We start from the raw sequence: 15390 nt of genomic DNA, 5'->3' as shown, positions 1-15390 counted from the left end.
GGAGTCATCCCTTGACATACATGGGAGATGGGTTCTAGCTTCCCACCCCCATATATACCAAAATCTTTGCATATTCAAGACCTGCAGTGGGCTCAGTGGAACCTGACATATGAAAAGTCAGCCCTTCTCCATAGTATAGTTTTGCATCCCCCAAATACTGTATTTTCCATCTGCATGTAAGTTAAATGGACCCACACAGTTCAAACCTATGTTGTTCAAGAGTCTAACTGTACTGGGTACCCATTTAAGAATGACTGATCATGAATGTATGGCAGGGATTAGAAATTCAAATGCCTACAGGGGCAAGCAGGTAAATGACTGAAGCAGGCACTGGATTGCCCTCAAGACTGTCGGTGTAGTGGCTCACACCTGTAATCCCAGCACTTTGACAAGGATTGCCTGAGGCCAGGAGTTCTAAACCAGCCTGGGCAACACAGCAAGACCTCATCTCTAAAAAAAAAAAAAAAATTAGCTGTGTGCCTCTAGTCCTAACTACCTAGGAGGCTTGAGCCCAGGAGTTTGAGGTTATAGTGAGCTATGATCAGGCCACTGTACTCCAGCATTGGTGACAGAGCAAGATCCTGTCTCTTAAAAAAAGACTGACAGCCCTATGTTGCCAGATCTCCTAATTTTTCAAGAGAAGCCAGAAATTTTGATTTTTTTTAAAAAATGTAATATATCTTAACTTACAAAACACACTATAGATTGAAGAAAACATTTCTGAGTGCAGAAAGTACAGCCCTGGGATGAACAGTTCGTGATGTGTAGTCACACTAGTTGGTCTGTTCACAAGATTTTCTTCAACAATGCTCAACCATAGAGGTGCTGTCATGGAGACAATGGACGGTCGCATTTATCCAAGGTTGTGTATGTGCTAAGGGAGGGATGTGAAAAAAAAGTGACTTGAGATAGTGGAAAGGGAGTAATTGTAATGATGAAAAACAGAAAATTAAGTTGAATAAAGATGAATATAGAAGCTAAATGGGGCTAATGGTTACAGTGAGCTGGAGGAGTCAGTGTAATGAAGCAATGAAGGCAGAATCCTACTCCTCTTCAAGTTACCGAGCAAGTGACTTAAGGGCTGAAGATTGGGGTCACAGAATGTATAAATTCAAAAATTTGGAGCTGATGTAGTTCTTAGAAATGTCAAGCTCCCAATGTATCAGGAGAATAAGTAATGAAAATTTCAAAAACAATGGGGTAACATTTATATTCAATCAGATAAGGTTTTTATATCACTTAGATGATTTTTAAAAAACACATTCTAAAAATAATACAGTCATGAGAAAAACGTCAAATTCCAAATATTAGGGTACCCTACAAAATGTCTGACCAGTACTCCTTAAAACTGTCAGTCATCAAAAATAAAGAAATTCAGAGAAATTTGCCACAGCCAAGAGGCACATGTGGCAACATAATAATTAGTGTAATGTGATATCCTGAATGGAATACTGAAACAGAAAAAAGATAGTATTAGGTAAAAGCTAAGGAAATCTAAATAAAATATGGACTTTAGTTGATGATACTGTACAATATTGGTTCATTAATTGCAATGAATTTACCATACTAGTGTAAGATGTTGATGTTAATAATAGAGGAAACTGGATACTAAATACATAGAAATTTTCTGGAATATTTTCTCAACTTTAAAAATAAATCTAGGCCGGGCATGGTGGCTCCCACCTGTAATCCTAGCACTCTGGGAGGCCCAGGCGGGAGGATCGCTCAAGGTCAGGAGTTCAAGACCAGCTTGCCCAAGAGTGAGGCCCCCCATCTCTACTAAAAATAGAAAGAAATTAGCTGGACAACTAAAAACATATTGAAAAAATTAGCTGGGCATGGTGGCACATGCCTGTAGTTCCCAGCTACTCGGAAGGCTGAGGCACAAGGATTGCTTGAGCCCAGGAGTTGGAGGTTGCTGTGAGCTAGGCTGATGCCACGGCACTCTAGCACAGGCAACAGAGCCAGACTCTATCTCTAAATAAATAAAATAAAAATAAACCTAAAACAACCTTAAAAGCTAAATTTTATTAAGAAAGTACCTATTTTAAAAGATGTAATGAATAAAACAATGGCCACCTATATAATCAACACCCAGCTTAATGGTCAATCCAGCTAATGTCTGAATGTCCCTTCCTTACTGACCACTTTTCTAAATTTGATTTTCATTCCCTTGACTACTTTAACTACACATAGATACCTAAGCAATACATAGCATTGTTTTACATGCTTTCATTGTACGTACATGAACTGTCATACTATTTTTTCTACATCTTTCCCTTTTTGTCCCATCGTCTTTCTTAGTTCAGGCTTCTTTTACTGGCATATGATACTCCATCCTACTAACATCCAATAATGTATCTAGTACCTTATCGATGTAAGTTTCTAATTTTGTGCTTCTACCCACAGTGCTATTATGTACATCCTTGCCCACATAGCAGAGTTTCTACAGGAGATACACTTAAGAGCGGAATGCTGGGGTTTCGTATTCAGAAAATCTTTAGTTTTACTAGATTTCGCGAAACTGCTTTCCAAAGTAGTTTTAATATTTGCGCACCTACCAGCACGTATGTTTAGACGCGTAAGGAAAAGAAAAAATTTTTAAAGACATACAAACTAGACAGTATGTTCACTCCATTACAGTGTGACTTTTGTGCCCACACAAACATTTCCGCAAACACGCACCAGCTACGAGCACTTTAAAGAGCACCGAGGCCTCAGGATAAGCATCGGTTTTCCGTCTGGAGACGCAGACACACGCCCGCTTCCGGCGTAAGCGGTGACGCAAGGAAGGACGTCGGCACGCTCGGGACGCCGGCGTCCTGTCTGGCTCTCTTGAAGGCCCCTCTCCGGGCTGTCTGACACGAAACAAACGTCAGCTTGTGTTGGCTGATTGCCTCACTTTCTCAAGAAAGGAAAAATATCCTCATAGACTTTTCTTGTTCTCCAGGACAATCCTCCCCGCTAGAGGGGAAGATTTTCCAGCGGGCGGCGCCAGTCTCTTTCCTTCAGGCAGCGCCGCGGGCAGCCCGCAGGCCCTTGTAAGGCGCGCGCTGCGGCCCCGCCTCCTTCCTTTCGGCCGGAGCCGCCATCTTCCAGGTAGGAGGTGCGCGTGGCTGCCGCGTTTGGCACGCTCGATTCGCAATCTGTGGCTGCTGAGGTTGTACATGGGGGCCGTAGAGAGACTGTCTAGCCTGTCTGGGGCCCGCTGGTGTGGGTGGGTGGAACCATGTCCTGCCAGACGGCGAACAGCGTGCGCTGGGTCGGGCCGGGCCGGGGCCTGCAGGCCGGACTGCGGTGTCGCGTCTCTGCAGTGGGACAGAAAGGCAAGGCCGAGTCACCGGGGGTGAGGCGATTAGGGTTAATTTGGAAAAGAGTTTGTTTTCGTCTGCTGTCCCCATGGCTTCAACCACGGTATCGTGGGTGGGCCTCTCGGTTAGGCCGTGTGTTGTCGCGTGGTCTGATGCCTTTGGAGCGCCTTTCGCTGCGGCTTTTTTACCCGTAACCTCGTGGTGTTGTTCGGTAGGGACTTAGGGGGAGTAGGAATGGGTTTTAGATTTGGCCCCGATGGCTATATTGAACAAAGGGAGAATAAACTTTAAGGTTACATCACCAGTGTCTTCCCAGAGGAGGTAATTGTTTTGTGAACTCTAGGGCAGCGTGTGTTACTTGAGTAAAGGGACTCGGGAACAGCTGCGTATCTGGTTTAGAAGTTCAGGAAATAAGTTATTTAACGAACCCTTTCTGTGTAGTTGCTTGTTTTTCTAGTTTGAGTGTTAACAGACAGCTACCAGGAGTTGAGTAAACTGCAGGTTGCACCCCATAGTGGATCCTAGTTGGCATTGTTTTTGGTACTGGTATAGACTAAAGTGTCATTTTTTTTTCCACATTAAGAATTGTTTTGAAAAACTATTCAATTTTACGTGTATGAGGTCTAGACGGAAAATGGTTTTTTGAGTTTTTTTTAAACTCAGGAAGGAAAATGGGTCTAGTAGAGGAGCCTGGACATTACTGGTCTGCCACTTACACAAAGTGACTCGAATCTGCAGAGCATCACTCCTTGTTTACAAACTTAACACAAGTTTATGAGCTTAATACAAATGCAGAAACTTTGGTAATTAGAACAGGGTACCTGATACTTAATATTTGCTTAGTTGTGTTTTTGAAGTAAAGTATGTTTCCCTTGTAACACCAGTTTGGTTTTGGTGGGCTAGTTAAAACATTCTTTTGTCTTATTGCCACACAAATTTTATGAATAAGGTACTTTGGTAGTCATTCTTTAAAACTAATTAAGAGAGCAATTTATGTTAGAAAGCTCAACAAGTTAGGCCTGAATGGTATATTTTGCCTTAATAGTAGGACTAATGGCCAGGAATGGCACTTTTGCCCTTAGATTACCAGAGAGTAATCAAAATAATTGTTTAGACCTTTTGGAAAGCAGGGGAAGTGTTCAGTACTAAGCGCCTATAGGTGGATTTTTATCTGATAATTAGCTCCTAGTTACTATCGAGCACTTTACATGTGCCAAGAATTGCTAAATTCTTTGTAGGCATTAATGACTCCATTTTACAGATGAAGATGAGAGCTTAAACGAGGGTCTCCCAGCAAGTATGTCATTTAGGTCGATGATTATAAAGTCTGGGTTTCCCTCCTTCTATCCTATATACATCTCCTAGTAAATATGTATGAAACAAGTTGAGATTTTTGACAGTTAAATAGACAGTTAAAGTTTCACTATCAGAAACTTTTTCCTATTTTTAAAAATTATTTTTCACCTTTTTTTTGAGACAGAGTCTCAAAGAGCCTGTTGCCCGGGCTAGAGTGCCGTGTGGTCAGCCTAGTTCACAGCAACCTCAAACTCCTGGGTTCAAGCGATCCTCCTGCCTCAGCCTCCCGAGTAGCCGGGACTACAGGCATGTGCCACCATGCCCGACTAATTTTTTTCTATATATTTTTAGTTGACCAATTAATTTCTTTCTATTTTTTGGTAGAGACAGGGTCTCTCTCTTGCTCAGGCTGGTTTTGAACTCCTGAGCTTGAGTGATCTGCCCACCTTGGCCTCCCAGAGTGTTAGGATTACAGATAACGAGCCACTGTGCCTGGCCCATTATCAGAATATTTGGCTGATAAGAAAAGGTATTTTATATACCACATAAAAATGTAAGACTGAGTTTTACTCTGTTCTCCAATAAATTTTCATCTAGTTGGTAATCCCAGTGCCCTTGGCATATTAGACTGTTTTATAGATACAGTGTGATAGAAGTCCTGTTGTGTTTTTTATGTCCTAATAGGAAAAGTATACTGGTTTGGATTCTTACATCCAAAAGAACGTTGGCAGTTTTGGCCATAAGCTTATTTGCTAAAATGATGTGCTTTTTGCCTTTTAAAAGAAATAATTGGTGATTCAGCTTTTTAGATTGTTCCCTGATTCTCACATTGCTACTGAAATGCAAACATTTAAAATTATTGGCTTTCTGTTTAAAGGAGCAAATGGCAATTTTCAATTGTATTTGACTGTCACACTTTCTGGTTTCAGTAATTCGCCAAAATGACGAACACAAAGGGAAAGAGGAGAGGCACCCGATACATGTTCTCTAGGCCTTTTAGAAAACATGGTAAGTAGGTCTACCTACTTGAGAGCAAGCATGGCACACATTTGTGTTTTATTAATACATCAAGCAGAAATTTAATATAGTAGTTTTTGTAACTAAATATCAGTGCAGGATTAAACTTTGAATAGAGATGTGTGATTCAGTAGACTGATTTTGCTTTCAGGAGAAATTGTCCATTAACAAGATTTTAAAATGTACGTAATTGTCAAGAGCGTTGCATGTGTTGAAAGCTCATTGCATTTCTTTTGCTCTGGATGTTGATACTGACTAAACCAAATTTTTTTATTTTGCAGGAGTTGTTCCTTTGGCCACATACATGCGAATCTACAAGAAAGGTGATATTGTAGACATCAAGGTAAATTATAACATTGGGAAAATAACACTACAGAATTTAGAGAAGTTGGATTTAATCTAGTATAGAAGTTCAGTGTATCCTGGCACTCAAGAGCTTAATGATGATTATCTTTTTGATTGCTCGAAGCAAAGTGAAAAACACATTTCACCGGCTCTGAAAGCTCTTTGAGTTGCCATTTAAAAGAAATCTTAGACTGTCTTAGTTTAATAAAAGAGTTTAAAATGAAGGGGAAATGCTAATATAACATTTGTCTCCTTAACAGGGAATGGGTACTGTTCAAAAAGGCATGCCCCACAAATGTTACCATGGCAAAACTGGAAGAGTCTACAACGTTACACAGCATGCTGTTGGAATTGTTGTAAATAAACAAGTTAAGTAAGTAATGTAGTTCTCGTGGCTAGTTGGTATTCCCTTGTACCCCCTTTTCACTTTGCCAATCGGACTTATGTCTTTATTGGTCATTCAAGTGGGGCAAAGGAAATATCCTTTTAAAACTCAGGCAAACTGGTGTTTGTCTTGTATCCTGTCAAAGGAAACAAATGGAAATAGACTTAACTGCAAAGCCTTAGACAGTATGATATTAAGCAGTTTTCATGTAAAAAAAAAATGTAATCTTTAAATTTTATTAGTGATCTGGTTTTGGTTAAATTACTGTTGTTTCAAAGGGTATTCCCTCTGGCCGGGTGTGGTGGCTCACGCCTGTAATCCTAGCACTGGGAAACCGAGGCGGGCGGATTGCTTGAGGTCAGGAGTTCAAAACTAGCCTGAACAAGAGCGAGACCCCGTCTTGGCCAACTAATATATAGAGAAAAAATTAGCTGGGCATGGTGGCGTATGCCTATGGTCCAAGGTACTCGGGAGGCTGAGGCAGTAGGATTGCTTGAGCTCAGGAGTTTGAGGTTGCTGTGAGCTAGGCTGACGCCACAGCACTCACTCTAATCTGGGCAACAAAGCGAGACTCTGTCTCAAAAAAGGGGGGGAATATCACCTCATCAGAACAGAGCTTAAAAGTAGGAATGTTCTCAAGGCCTCTTCCAGTAAGATTAATAATTGATCGTAAATTAAGTACTCAGGCCGCCACCTTGTTGATTATCGTATCTGGGGAAAAGGCTCATGATTTATTTAGTGAGCGATACTGCCAAAACAGTCTTTTGCATTTTTGTTATATTTTTGATGAAGCACTTAAAAGAATTTCTGCTCTCTCCAGGGGCAAGATTCTTGCCAAGAGGATTAATGTACGTATCGAGCACATTAAGCACTCTAAGAGCCGAGATAGCTTCCTGAAGCGTGTGAAGGAAAATGATCAGAAAAAGAAGGAAGCCAAAGAGAAAGGTACCTGGGTTCAACTGAAGCGACAGGTGAGAACTTGACCTGATAATTTCTTAATTTAACTTTTTTTTTTTTTTTAAGAAGGGGTAGGGGGTTGGGGGTTGTGAGGAGGGGTGCTCAGTTGCTTGGTTTGTTTTTCTTGAGACAGTCTCACTCCCTGCCCTGGGTAGATTGCAGTGGTGCCATTGTCACTGCAACCTCTGTCTCCCAGGCTCCACAACATCCTGCCTCAGCCTCCCTGGTAGCTGGGCCTATAGGCTCAATGCCTGCTGGGTTTTTTTTTTTTTTCCTTCCTTTTCTTTCTAGTAGAAACAGAGATCTCACTCTTGCTCAGGCTAGTCTCGAACTTGAGAGCTCCAGCAGTCCTCTTGCCTTGGCCTCCCAGAGTGCTAGGATTACAGGCTTGAGCCACTACACCCAAGCCTTGAAACTGCTGGTCCCTGACATTTCCCTTGTATGAAGTTTAAGAATTGAGTGTAATTTCATTGATCTGAGAACACTTTTAAAGTTGAATTTTAATACTTTACATAATTAGTTTATTCCCTTTTTTCTTTAATAGCCTGCTCCACCCAGAGAAGCACACTTTGTGAGAACCAATGGAAAGGAACCCGAGCTGCTGGAACCTATTCCTTATGAATTCATGGCATAATAGGTGCTTCACACTTTGTGAGAAGCGACAGAAAGGAGCCTGCGGTGTTGGGACCTGTTCCCTGTGAATTCATGGCGTAATAGGTATAGCACACCTGTGAGAAGCAAAGAAAGGACCTTGAGCTGCCAGAATCTATTCCCTATGAATTCATGGTATAGGAGACAAACCTAATAAAAGCCGCTGGACTCTAAAAATGTTTCTCTTCATTGTGTAGAAGTGTGGTGGCCCCTTCCCCAAAGAAATATTTAAAGCAAATTTTAATTGTGTACTAATTTATTCATTGTGTAATGTCTTTATTATGCAAATTTAGGGTGTACCTTGTTGAAAGGTATGAGATGGCTTTTTGTTTTAATCTTTTGTATTTTTAGTTGTCCAGCTAATTGTTTTTAGTAGAGACGAGGTCTCCCTCTTGCTCAGGCTGGTCTCAAACTCCTGAGCTCAAATGATCCACCCACCTTGGCCTCGCAGAGTGCTAGGATTGCAGGCGTGAGCCACCACACCTGGCCTGAGGTGGCTTATTGTGCAACAAAATAAGTGGGAAGGTTATCTATTGCATTTCAGGTAAGCTTGAGGAAAGTTGGTTCCCATAATTGTATCATAATTTGAATAGCTAGTTTAAGGATCTAGAGTTCGCCTTTGAAGCCTACTAATTAAGAGTGGATTGTTTAGAGCACCCTATTCTCTGAATTACATACCAGTTTAAAATTGCTTTGGGCATTCATGAAATGGGGCTCAGAAAACAGTAGTGTGATGGCATTTGTCATAGGCCATTTATCCTGCTGTGACAAATTGCCACAGACTTGGGTAAACAATAGGAATTTATTTCTCATTTTTCTGAAGGCAAGGGGCTGGCAGGTTTGGCATCTGATGAGGGCCTGGTTTGTGCTTCAAAAGTGGTTCCTAGTTACTATATGGTATCCAACGTGAGCATTGATTCCTTTTCCCTCAGGTGGGAGGGGCCTCTGCTAGTTCGCTCCAGCTGTATTATAAGGCACTAGTCCATTCATGAAGGTGTGGCCTTCACTTACCCAGAAGTTCTAGCTCTTAACACACCCACTATGAGAATTAAGTTTAAACATGAGTTTTGGAGGGGACGTGATCAAACCCTAGCATTCCATTTACTTGAAATAGGAACTTTGATTTACTTACGTGTGCTTTTTGTCCTTTTTTGAAAACCATTAACTATAACTCTAACCTTGTTCGTTGAGCCATTGTCCTCACTGGTCTTCCTCTAACACGCATTAGTGGGTAACCTGTAGCCCCTCAACCCAATCCAAACTTCTCAGAACAAATCCTTCTAATAAAGGAATTTGTTCTGTAAAATTAGGATTCAGTCAAAAGGCCACACTCAAGGATCCAAGGCTTCATGTTTCTCTGAGGCTACAGGTTCCCCACCCCTGAAAGGGGAAAAGAGCCTCATTGGTAGCCTTGAGCTTTTCTTAATGAAGTGAGGTAACAGGTACTGCTTAGGAGTCCAGCAAACCTGAATTTGAATCTCATTGAACACTTGACAGAATCAGTGGTAGTTACTAACTGCCCCTGAGGATTCACATTGTAGTAGCAGAGGGTTGCATTTAAACACATGATCATATTGGTCAGTGGGAAGTTTATCTTCCATTTCTCACTACCTCCAAAAGCAATGCTATTGCATCAGCTACTATTCTTGTTCTGTATTTTCCTTTTTGAAGTTTGTGGCACAAACAAAAGTATGCCCAGTTGAAGTCATCTTAAACTGTTGACATATTCCTTCACATATTTTTAAATTGCCTTTTTTATCCTGAATGTTTTTCACATCCATCCCTTGTACCTCTCTGTTCCTTTAATCTCTCTTTAATTTCTCCTTTTATTATAGCAGCTTCCAGGTTCCACATTTACTCATTCATTCTGTTACTATATTGCTAATTGCTTAGCCCATGTGTATCAGTTTTCTTACCCTAAAAGAAGGTAATAAAAGTGCCCCATTAAAGGGAGATTATGAGGATTCGATGGGACCACTTGTAAAGCATTGGTGTCATACAGTGAGTATTCAGTAACTACAAGCTTTTATTTCATAATCTACTAATTGAGAACTTTGCAAGTTTTCTCTACAACTGCCAGTCAGGAGTACTTTGGAAGTTCAAAATTAAGTCATTGCTCTCCAGCTAGCTTAAAACTCCTTAGTTTTTAAGGGTATATATGACCCACTCTTTATTGGGAGGCTGGTGCAGAGGAGATGCTGTATTCTTTCCCTAACTACTATTTATAGAATTGAGAGGTCATACTTTAAAAAGGTGAGCCCTGTTAATGGATTGGTAATTATGGTCTTAATATGTTTTGACTGATTGGTCTATTTTATCATGACAGCATTGAGACATGGGGATTACCATGTTTTATGAGTGAGATAAAAGACTCAAGAAGGAAAAATAACTAGTCTGTGCTCACTCTGCCAGAAAGTGGCAGAGCTGGGACTTGAACCCTTGATGCTCTCATGCCAAAGAGTTCTTTTAATGATGGTGCTGTTTGACTCTCCATTATGGAGACCAAATGACTCCAATGTTACTGCATGTGGTGATGGGTGGGTGGTGGTGCCGGGCAACATCTGTAAAACCATGCTATTTTCTTAACAGCTTAGTTGAGGTATGATTGATGTTTAATGTGTACAATCTGATGAGTTTGGACGTGTACAAACACCTGTGTTACCATCACGTGAACTTTTGTAATCTGGTTCCTGCTAAACTTCCTTTTTCACTTTCTGTTAATGTTTTCCTACTTTATGCTTTAGCTATTAGAAAAAATTATGTTTTTTCTAGTCCCTTTGCCTTAAATACCTACACTTTCCTTTGTTCAATTGGTGAAATCCTTATTTGTCTTTCAACACTTACCTTAACTGTTATCTCATAGGCAATACCTTCCCTGTTGCAAGTATTTTAAGAGGAATGAAGAAAGTGCTTGGAATCAGAGAGCAGAGAAATTACTTCTGGTTTGAGTTGATTGAATAAAATCTACATCTTTGTTTCCATGACAGATGTATTTCCTTTTTTTTTTTTTTTTGAGACAGAGTCTCACTCTGTTGCCTGGGAGAGATGGGGTCTTGCTTTTGCTCAGGCTGGTTTCGAACTCCTGACCTTGAGTGATCCTCCCGCCTCAGCCTCCTAGAGTGCTAGGATTACAGGCATGAGCCACCGCACCTGGCCTGTATTTGCTGCTTTTTTTTTTTTTCTCCAACTGTATTTGCTTCTGTTTTTTTTTTTTCTCCAACTGTATTTGCTTCTTGACAGTGTTTATATTTTCTTAAACTTCTGTCTTCCCCACTACACCTGAGGTTAGGAACTATGTCTTATTAAACTTTGCACTCGTGGTGCCTGGTACATGGTAAGCATTCAATAAATGCTTTTTCAATTAATGAAAGGATTAATGAGAAAAACATTGCTCTTTTTTAAAAAGATGAATAGACTTTTCTAAATGTTCAATCTTATTTTCCCTTGGACTCTATAAAACTGTAGTGTTTAATTTTAAGGGCTAGTGACCATTTTGCTCATGAGTAATTGGGATTGTTAAATCTCCCATGTGATGTGGAAAGATCAGTTGACCTCAAACATTTCCTTTGTTCATTCTCCAACAAGTTGTGTTACCCTCACCTTTTGTAAAATGATCACCTACATGAGTAAAGGGGATTGGAACACATGATTTGTAGAGGTCCTCTGCACTTAGGGTCTATGATTCCATGTTTTACCATGACCAGGTGAAATAAAATATAATTTTACTTGTCAGAGAGAAAATGGTGGTATAAGATGCCTCAATTCAGGAGGGCTGGTGAAGTTGGACACTGAGAAAAGGAAGAGTGACAAATAGAACTGGCTTGGGGGAACTGTAATCCTTAAGGCAAATATTCAGGAAATGAAAACATTTGATATCTAGCATAGCAATTTTCTAAAAAATGAGAATACTATGTGCATAAAATTTTTTGGTATTTTAGATTAATCTTTTTTAATGGATTTTTTCATGAATTTATATGGCATCTTTGTGTAGGGGCCATGTTAATCTCTGTATCATTCCAATTTTAGTATATGTGCTGCTAAAGGGAGCACAGATTAATCTTTAAAGATAGGTTTTCTCACAAGCACAACACAGGGTTAAAAAATGTGTTTTCCAAATTCTTGATTCATTTTGATGAATTGATTTCCTGAAAAGTGCCAGTTTGCACTCTAATCTCCAGTGAATGAAAATGCTTGTCTCATAAGATTCTCATCAGCATTGACTATTATTATAATTTAGTCTTTGCTAACTTGGTGGGAGAGAATGTTACATTTCTTTATCATTGGGTTTGACTTCAGTTAGCTTCTGGAACACTTTCTGGTTTCCTTCAGCTCCTCTGCAGTCTGCTGGATCTCACTGTCTTTCTGACCTCCAAATACTGAAGTGCCTTTATACTCCAGATGCTATGTAGCCTCCCAGCTTTGAATACCATTTATATCCTGGCAATTACCCTGGCTACAAAACTCTACTTTATCTGTCCTGTGGCTACCTTCGTGACCTACTCTTGTACCACTTCCAGCCCCAAAGTCAGGTCCATTATTCTAGCCTCCTTGCTGTGCCTTTAATATGCCAGGTACATTCTTGCCTCTGAGCAAGAGGCAAGAGCCTCTGAGCTTTTGTGCTTGATGTTTCCTCTGTCTGGAATGCTTTTCCTTCATAGATAGATCCCCATGGCTTGCTCTTGTTCTCTTTCTCTTTTTAGCCTCTGCTTAAATTTTATCAAAACTGCCCCTTAACATCCTACAAAAACACAAACTTCCTTCATCATTTTATATCTCTTTATTATTTATAGTTCTTATCACTACCCAATATGTTTTATCTTGTTGGGTGGGTGGTCCAAGTTTTCATCAACTTGTATCTATAGCTCTCCCTTATTTAGGTAAGGGAATATTCACTGGTGCCTACTCTACTGGGGAAGGAGGGGAAAGGAGACAGACAATAAAGCCCTATTCCTTAAGGAGGTGACAATGTGGGAGGAGAAGTAGACTGGCTACCTGCATAAAACAAGGCAAAATAAGATATTGGAGGGGAGACAGCTTGTATTGACAGGGATCTTGTTTCACTGACCGTGACCTGCCTCTCTTGTATGCTTGACCCTTTCCACTTGCTGTTCCTTGACTTAAGCCTACAGATTATGAGAACCAGCAAATCAACCAAGCAGTCTTGGTTGATTTCCTCTTTCCTTTCATAGCTAAATTTCCTGGTCGCCTACTGCAAATTTGGCTTCCGCCTCCACAACTCTGATGAGACTGTATTCTTAAAGGTTACCAAAAACTTGCTAATTAACAAATGTAGAGTCATTTTCCCAATTTAATTTTATCTCTATAATATTTGACAGAGCCAACAATTTTTTCTCTTCCAGAGGCTTCTGCCATCACACTTTACTCAGGTTCTTCTGCATATGTGACCCCATGCCCCTCGCCCTGCTGCCCGTTCTAGCTCCTCACTGATGCTCTATGTTTGCCAGTCTTTTCCTTCTCTGTAAGTTCTTCCTGGGTTAGCTAAGCCAGGGGTTTTCAAAGCATGGTCTCCCAGTGGGCAACGTCAACAGCATCTAGGGTCTTGTTAAAAATGCAGACCCTCCCCCCAGAAAAGAAAAATACAAAAAATTCAGACCTACTGAATCTGAAATTCTGGGGGTGGGGCCTGGCACCCTGTATTTAACAAGCCCTCTAGGTGATTAAGATGCATGTTCAAGTGTGAGAACCACACAACTATTATACATTTTTAGACTTCTCTGATATTCTTGAGCCTTAACTTGCAGAGCTCACATTCTCTGAAGTTCCAGGTCTGTATTCCCATCTCCCTCTTGGGCAGCTCCATCTGGATGTCCTGCAGATCAGAAAGTTTTATAAGTGGGGAGATGAATTAAGTTGAAACCTCTGAGCTTTCAGAAATATATTTGTGTTTTGATGAAATGTGTCTACATTGAAATGCAGGTCCTTTTAAATAATGAGCAACAGACTGTGAATTTGTAAATGAACCCCTTACCATCCAATTCTCTTTTCTTACACTTGTCAGTGAACATGAAGAAAAATATTCTACATATAAAACTTTTCACCTTGTTTTTAAGTTAATAAGGACTACGATTGTAAATAAGGCTGTGTGGCTTCTTGAGCTTTGACTCTATCTCTTCTGATCTAGCCAGGTATCTTCTAAGGCCTTTTGTTATTGTTCAGTTGAAATCACTCTCAAGGGTAGTATAAAAGATATCACACTCCTTTTTTGAAGTTTCCCTTTGAATGTTGTGGCAAAAACAAACAAAAAAAACACTCAAGTTCATAGGTTTGTATCTTTTCCATATTCCCACTAGTGTTTAGCATTTTCTCTGCACTGGGATGGAAAACAATGCTAAAGTATAATATAAACGACTGCTAAAATTAAGCAATAAAAACTGCTAAGATATAAACAAGGTAGGTTTATCTTATTCTTTTTTTAAGCACAAGAGAAATAATTTGAAACTAGGTTTGAATTACTTGGAGTTTAAATGTTTATAGCATATTCCTTCATCCTCAGCCCCACTTAAAGAGGAAAAAAATTTGGTATTGTTCATGCAAACAACCTTCTCCACGGACCTGCTAGACAAGCGGCTAGGCTATGAATAGTAACAGTGAGGCAGCATCTGCAGCTGTCATTGCTGAGGTGGGACATGTGCGTGCAGCAGTGAAGAAGCAGCCGTGGTTCTGCACTGGATTCCCTTCAAACAGCAAAAGTGTGTGGTGAGGCCCACTCTCAGGCCATCCTACAAAGCCACTAACTAACGTAACAGGCACAGAGAAAATGTGCTCATATATCTCCAGCAAGACTGGAATTTATGGACATCATTTGGATTGGAAAAGAAGTGAAATGGGGTACTCTTTACTGTCTCTGTAAAATGAGATGATGACTTAGCTCAAGTGAACATGCAATTTGGATTTATTTTTTTTGTTCCACCAGAGAAGGAAGAGAGGTTTAGATTAAATTAATTGCTCATGGGTGATGAGTAAGTAAACAGTTTTAAGCTTCTTGAGAGCAGAGAGCATATCCTATTCTTTGTAAGCTTCTACCACAATGTTTCTTTGATTAGTTATGGTGGACTTAAAGGTAGACAGGAGAGACCAGGAAGCCCATCTCTAATAAACAGGTTGTTTATAACCACCGGGGCGCATCTCTGGGCAAAGTGCACTCATTGTCTCCGGCTCCCATCCTGTGGGCCATATTTGCCTATCTTGTCTTTTAAGACACAGAGAAGCTCACAGATTTTGAGATACGGGGAAGCCTTCCTGGAAAACATCCCCACTGGAGATGTGAGAGCTCTCCCATGATAGCAACCTTTAATAAAGTGAACCATTGAGTTCACACATTCCTTCAGGGCAAAACCCTGCAAACTCCTGTTTCTGTCATTAATATAGTAATATCGGGTTATGCAATAAAATAATGGTCTTATGAGC

The 15390-nt window shown here is 40.3% G+C and overlaps 1 protein-coding gene and 3 non-coding genes across 6 annotated transcripts; 3 read left to right on the top strand and 1 right to left on the bottom strand.

The window, feature by feature from the left end:
• The first annotated feature begins 3026 nt into the window (after window positions 1-3026).
• Window positions 3027-8218, top strand: RPL21 (ribosomal protein L21). Of its 3 annotated transcripts, none has more exons than XM_076009537.1 (6): window positions 3027-3106; window positions 5537-5615; window positions 5906-5967; window positions 6230-6342; window positions 7175-7325; window positions 7856-8218. In XM_076009537.1, the coding sequence occupies exons 2-6, from the start codon at window positions 5549-5551 to the stop codon at window positions 7943-7945; spliced, it is 483 nt and encodes a 160-aa protein (XP_075865652.1). In that variant the 5' UTR covers window positions 3027-3106; window positions 5537-5548; the 3' UTR covers window positions 7946-8218. The 3 variants fall into 3 exon arrangements, with proteins under 3 accessions (XP_075865652.1, XP_075865653.1, XP_075865651.1); XM_076009538.1 differs by having other exon boundaries at window positions 3081-3099; XM_076009536.1 differs by having other exon boundaries at window positions 3084-3160.
• LOC142875315 (small nucleolar RNA SNORD102) lies at window positions 6059-6129 on the top strand. The gene has a single exon (XR_012922704.1). It is a non-coding gene; the product is annotated as a small nucleolar RNA SNORD102 (small nucleolar RNA).
• Window positions 6383-6508, top strand: LOC142875336 (small nucleolar RNA SNORA27). The gene has a single exon (XR_012922723.1). It is a non-coding gene; the product is annotated as a small nucleolar RNA SNORA27 (small nucleolar RNA).
• Window positions 8219-11908: 3690 nt separating the features above from the next.
• LOC142875295 (U6 spliceosomal RNA) lies at window positions 11909-12012 on the bottom strand. Its single transcript, XR_012922690.1, has one exon. It is a non-coding gene; the product is annotated as a U6 spliceosomal RNA (small nuclear RNA).
• Between the last annotated feature and the right edge of the window lie 3378 nt (window positions 12013-15390).

This window comes from Microcebus murinus, chromosome 13 (genome assembly GCF_040939455.1).
Source record: "Microcebus murinus isolate Inina chromosome 13, M.murinus_Inina_mat1.0, whole genome shotgun sequence".
Lineage (NCBI taxonomy): Eukaryota > Metazoa > Chordata > Mammalia > Primates > Cheirogaleidae > Microcebus > Microcebus murinus.
The sequence above is the reverse complement of the archived record's forward strand: the minus strand, read 5'-3'. Positions and strand labels throughout refer to the sequence as shown.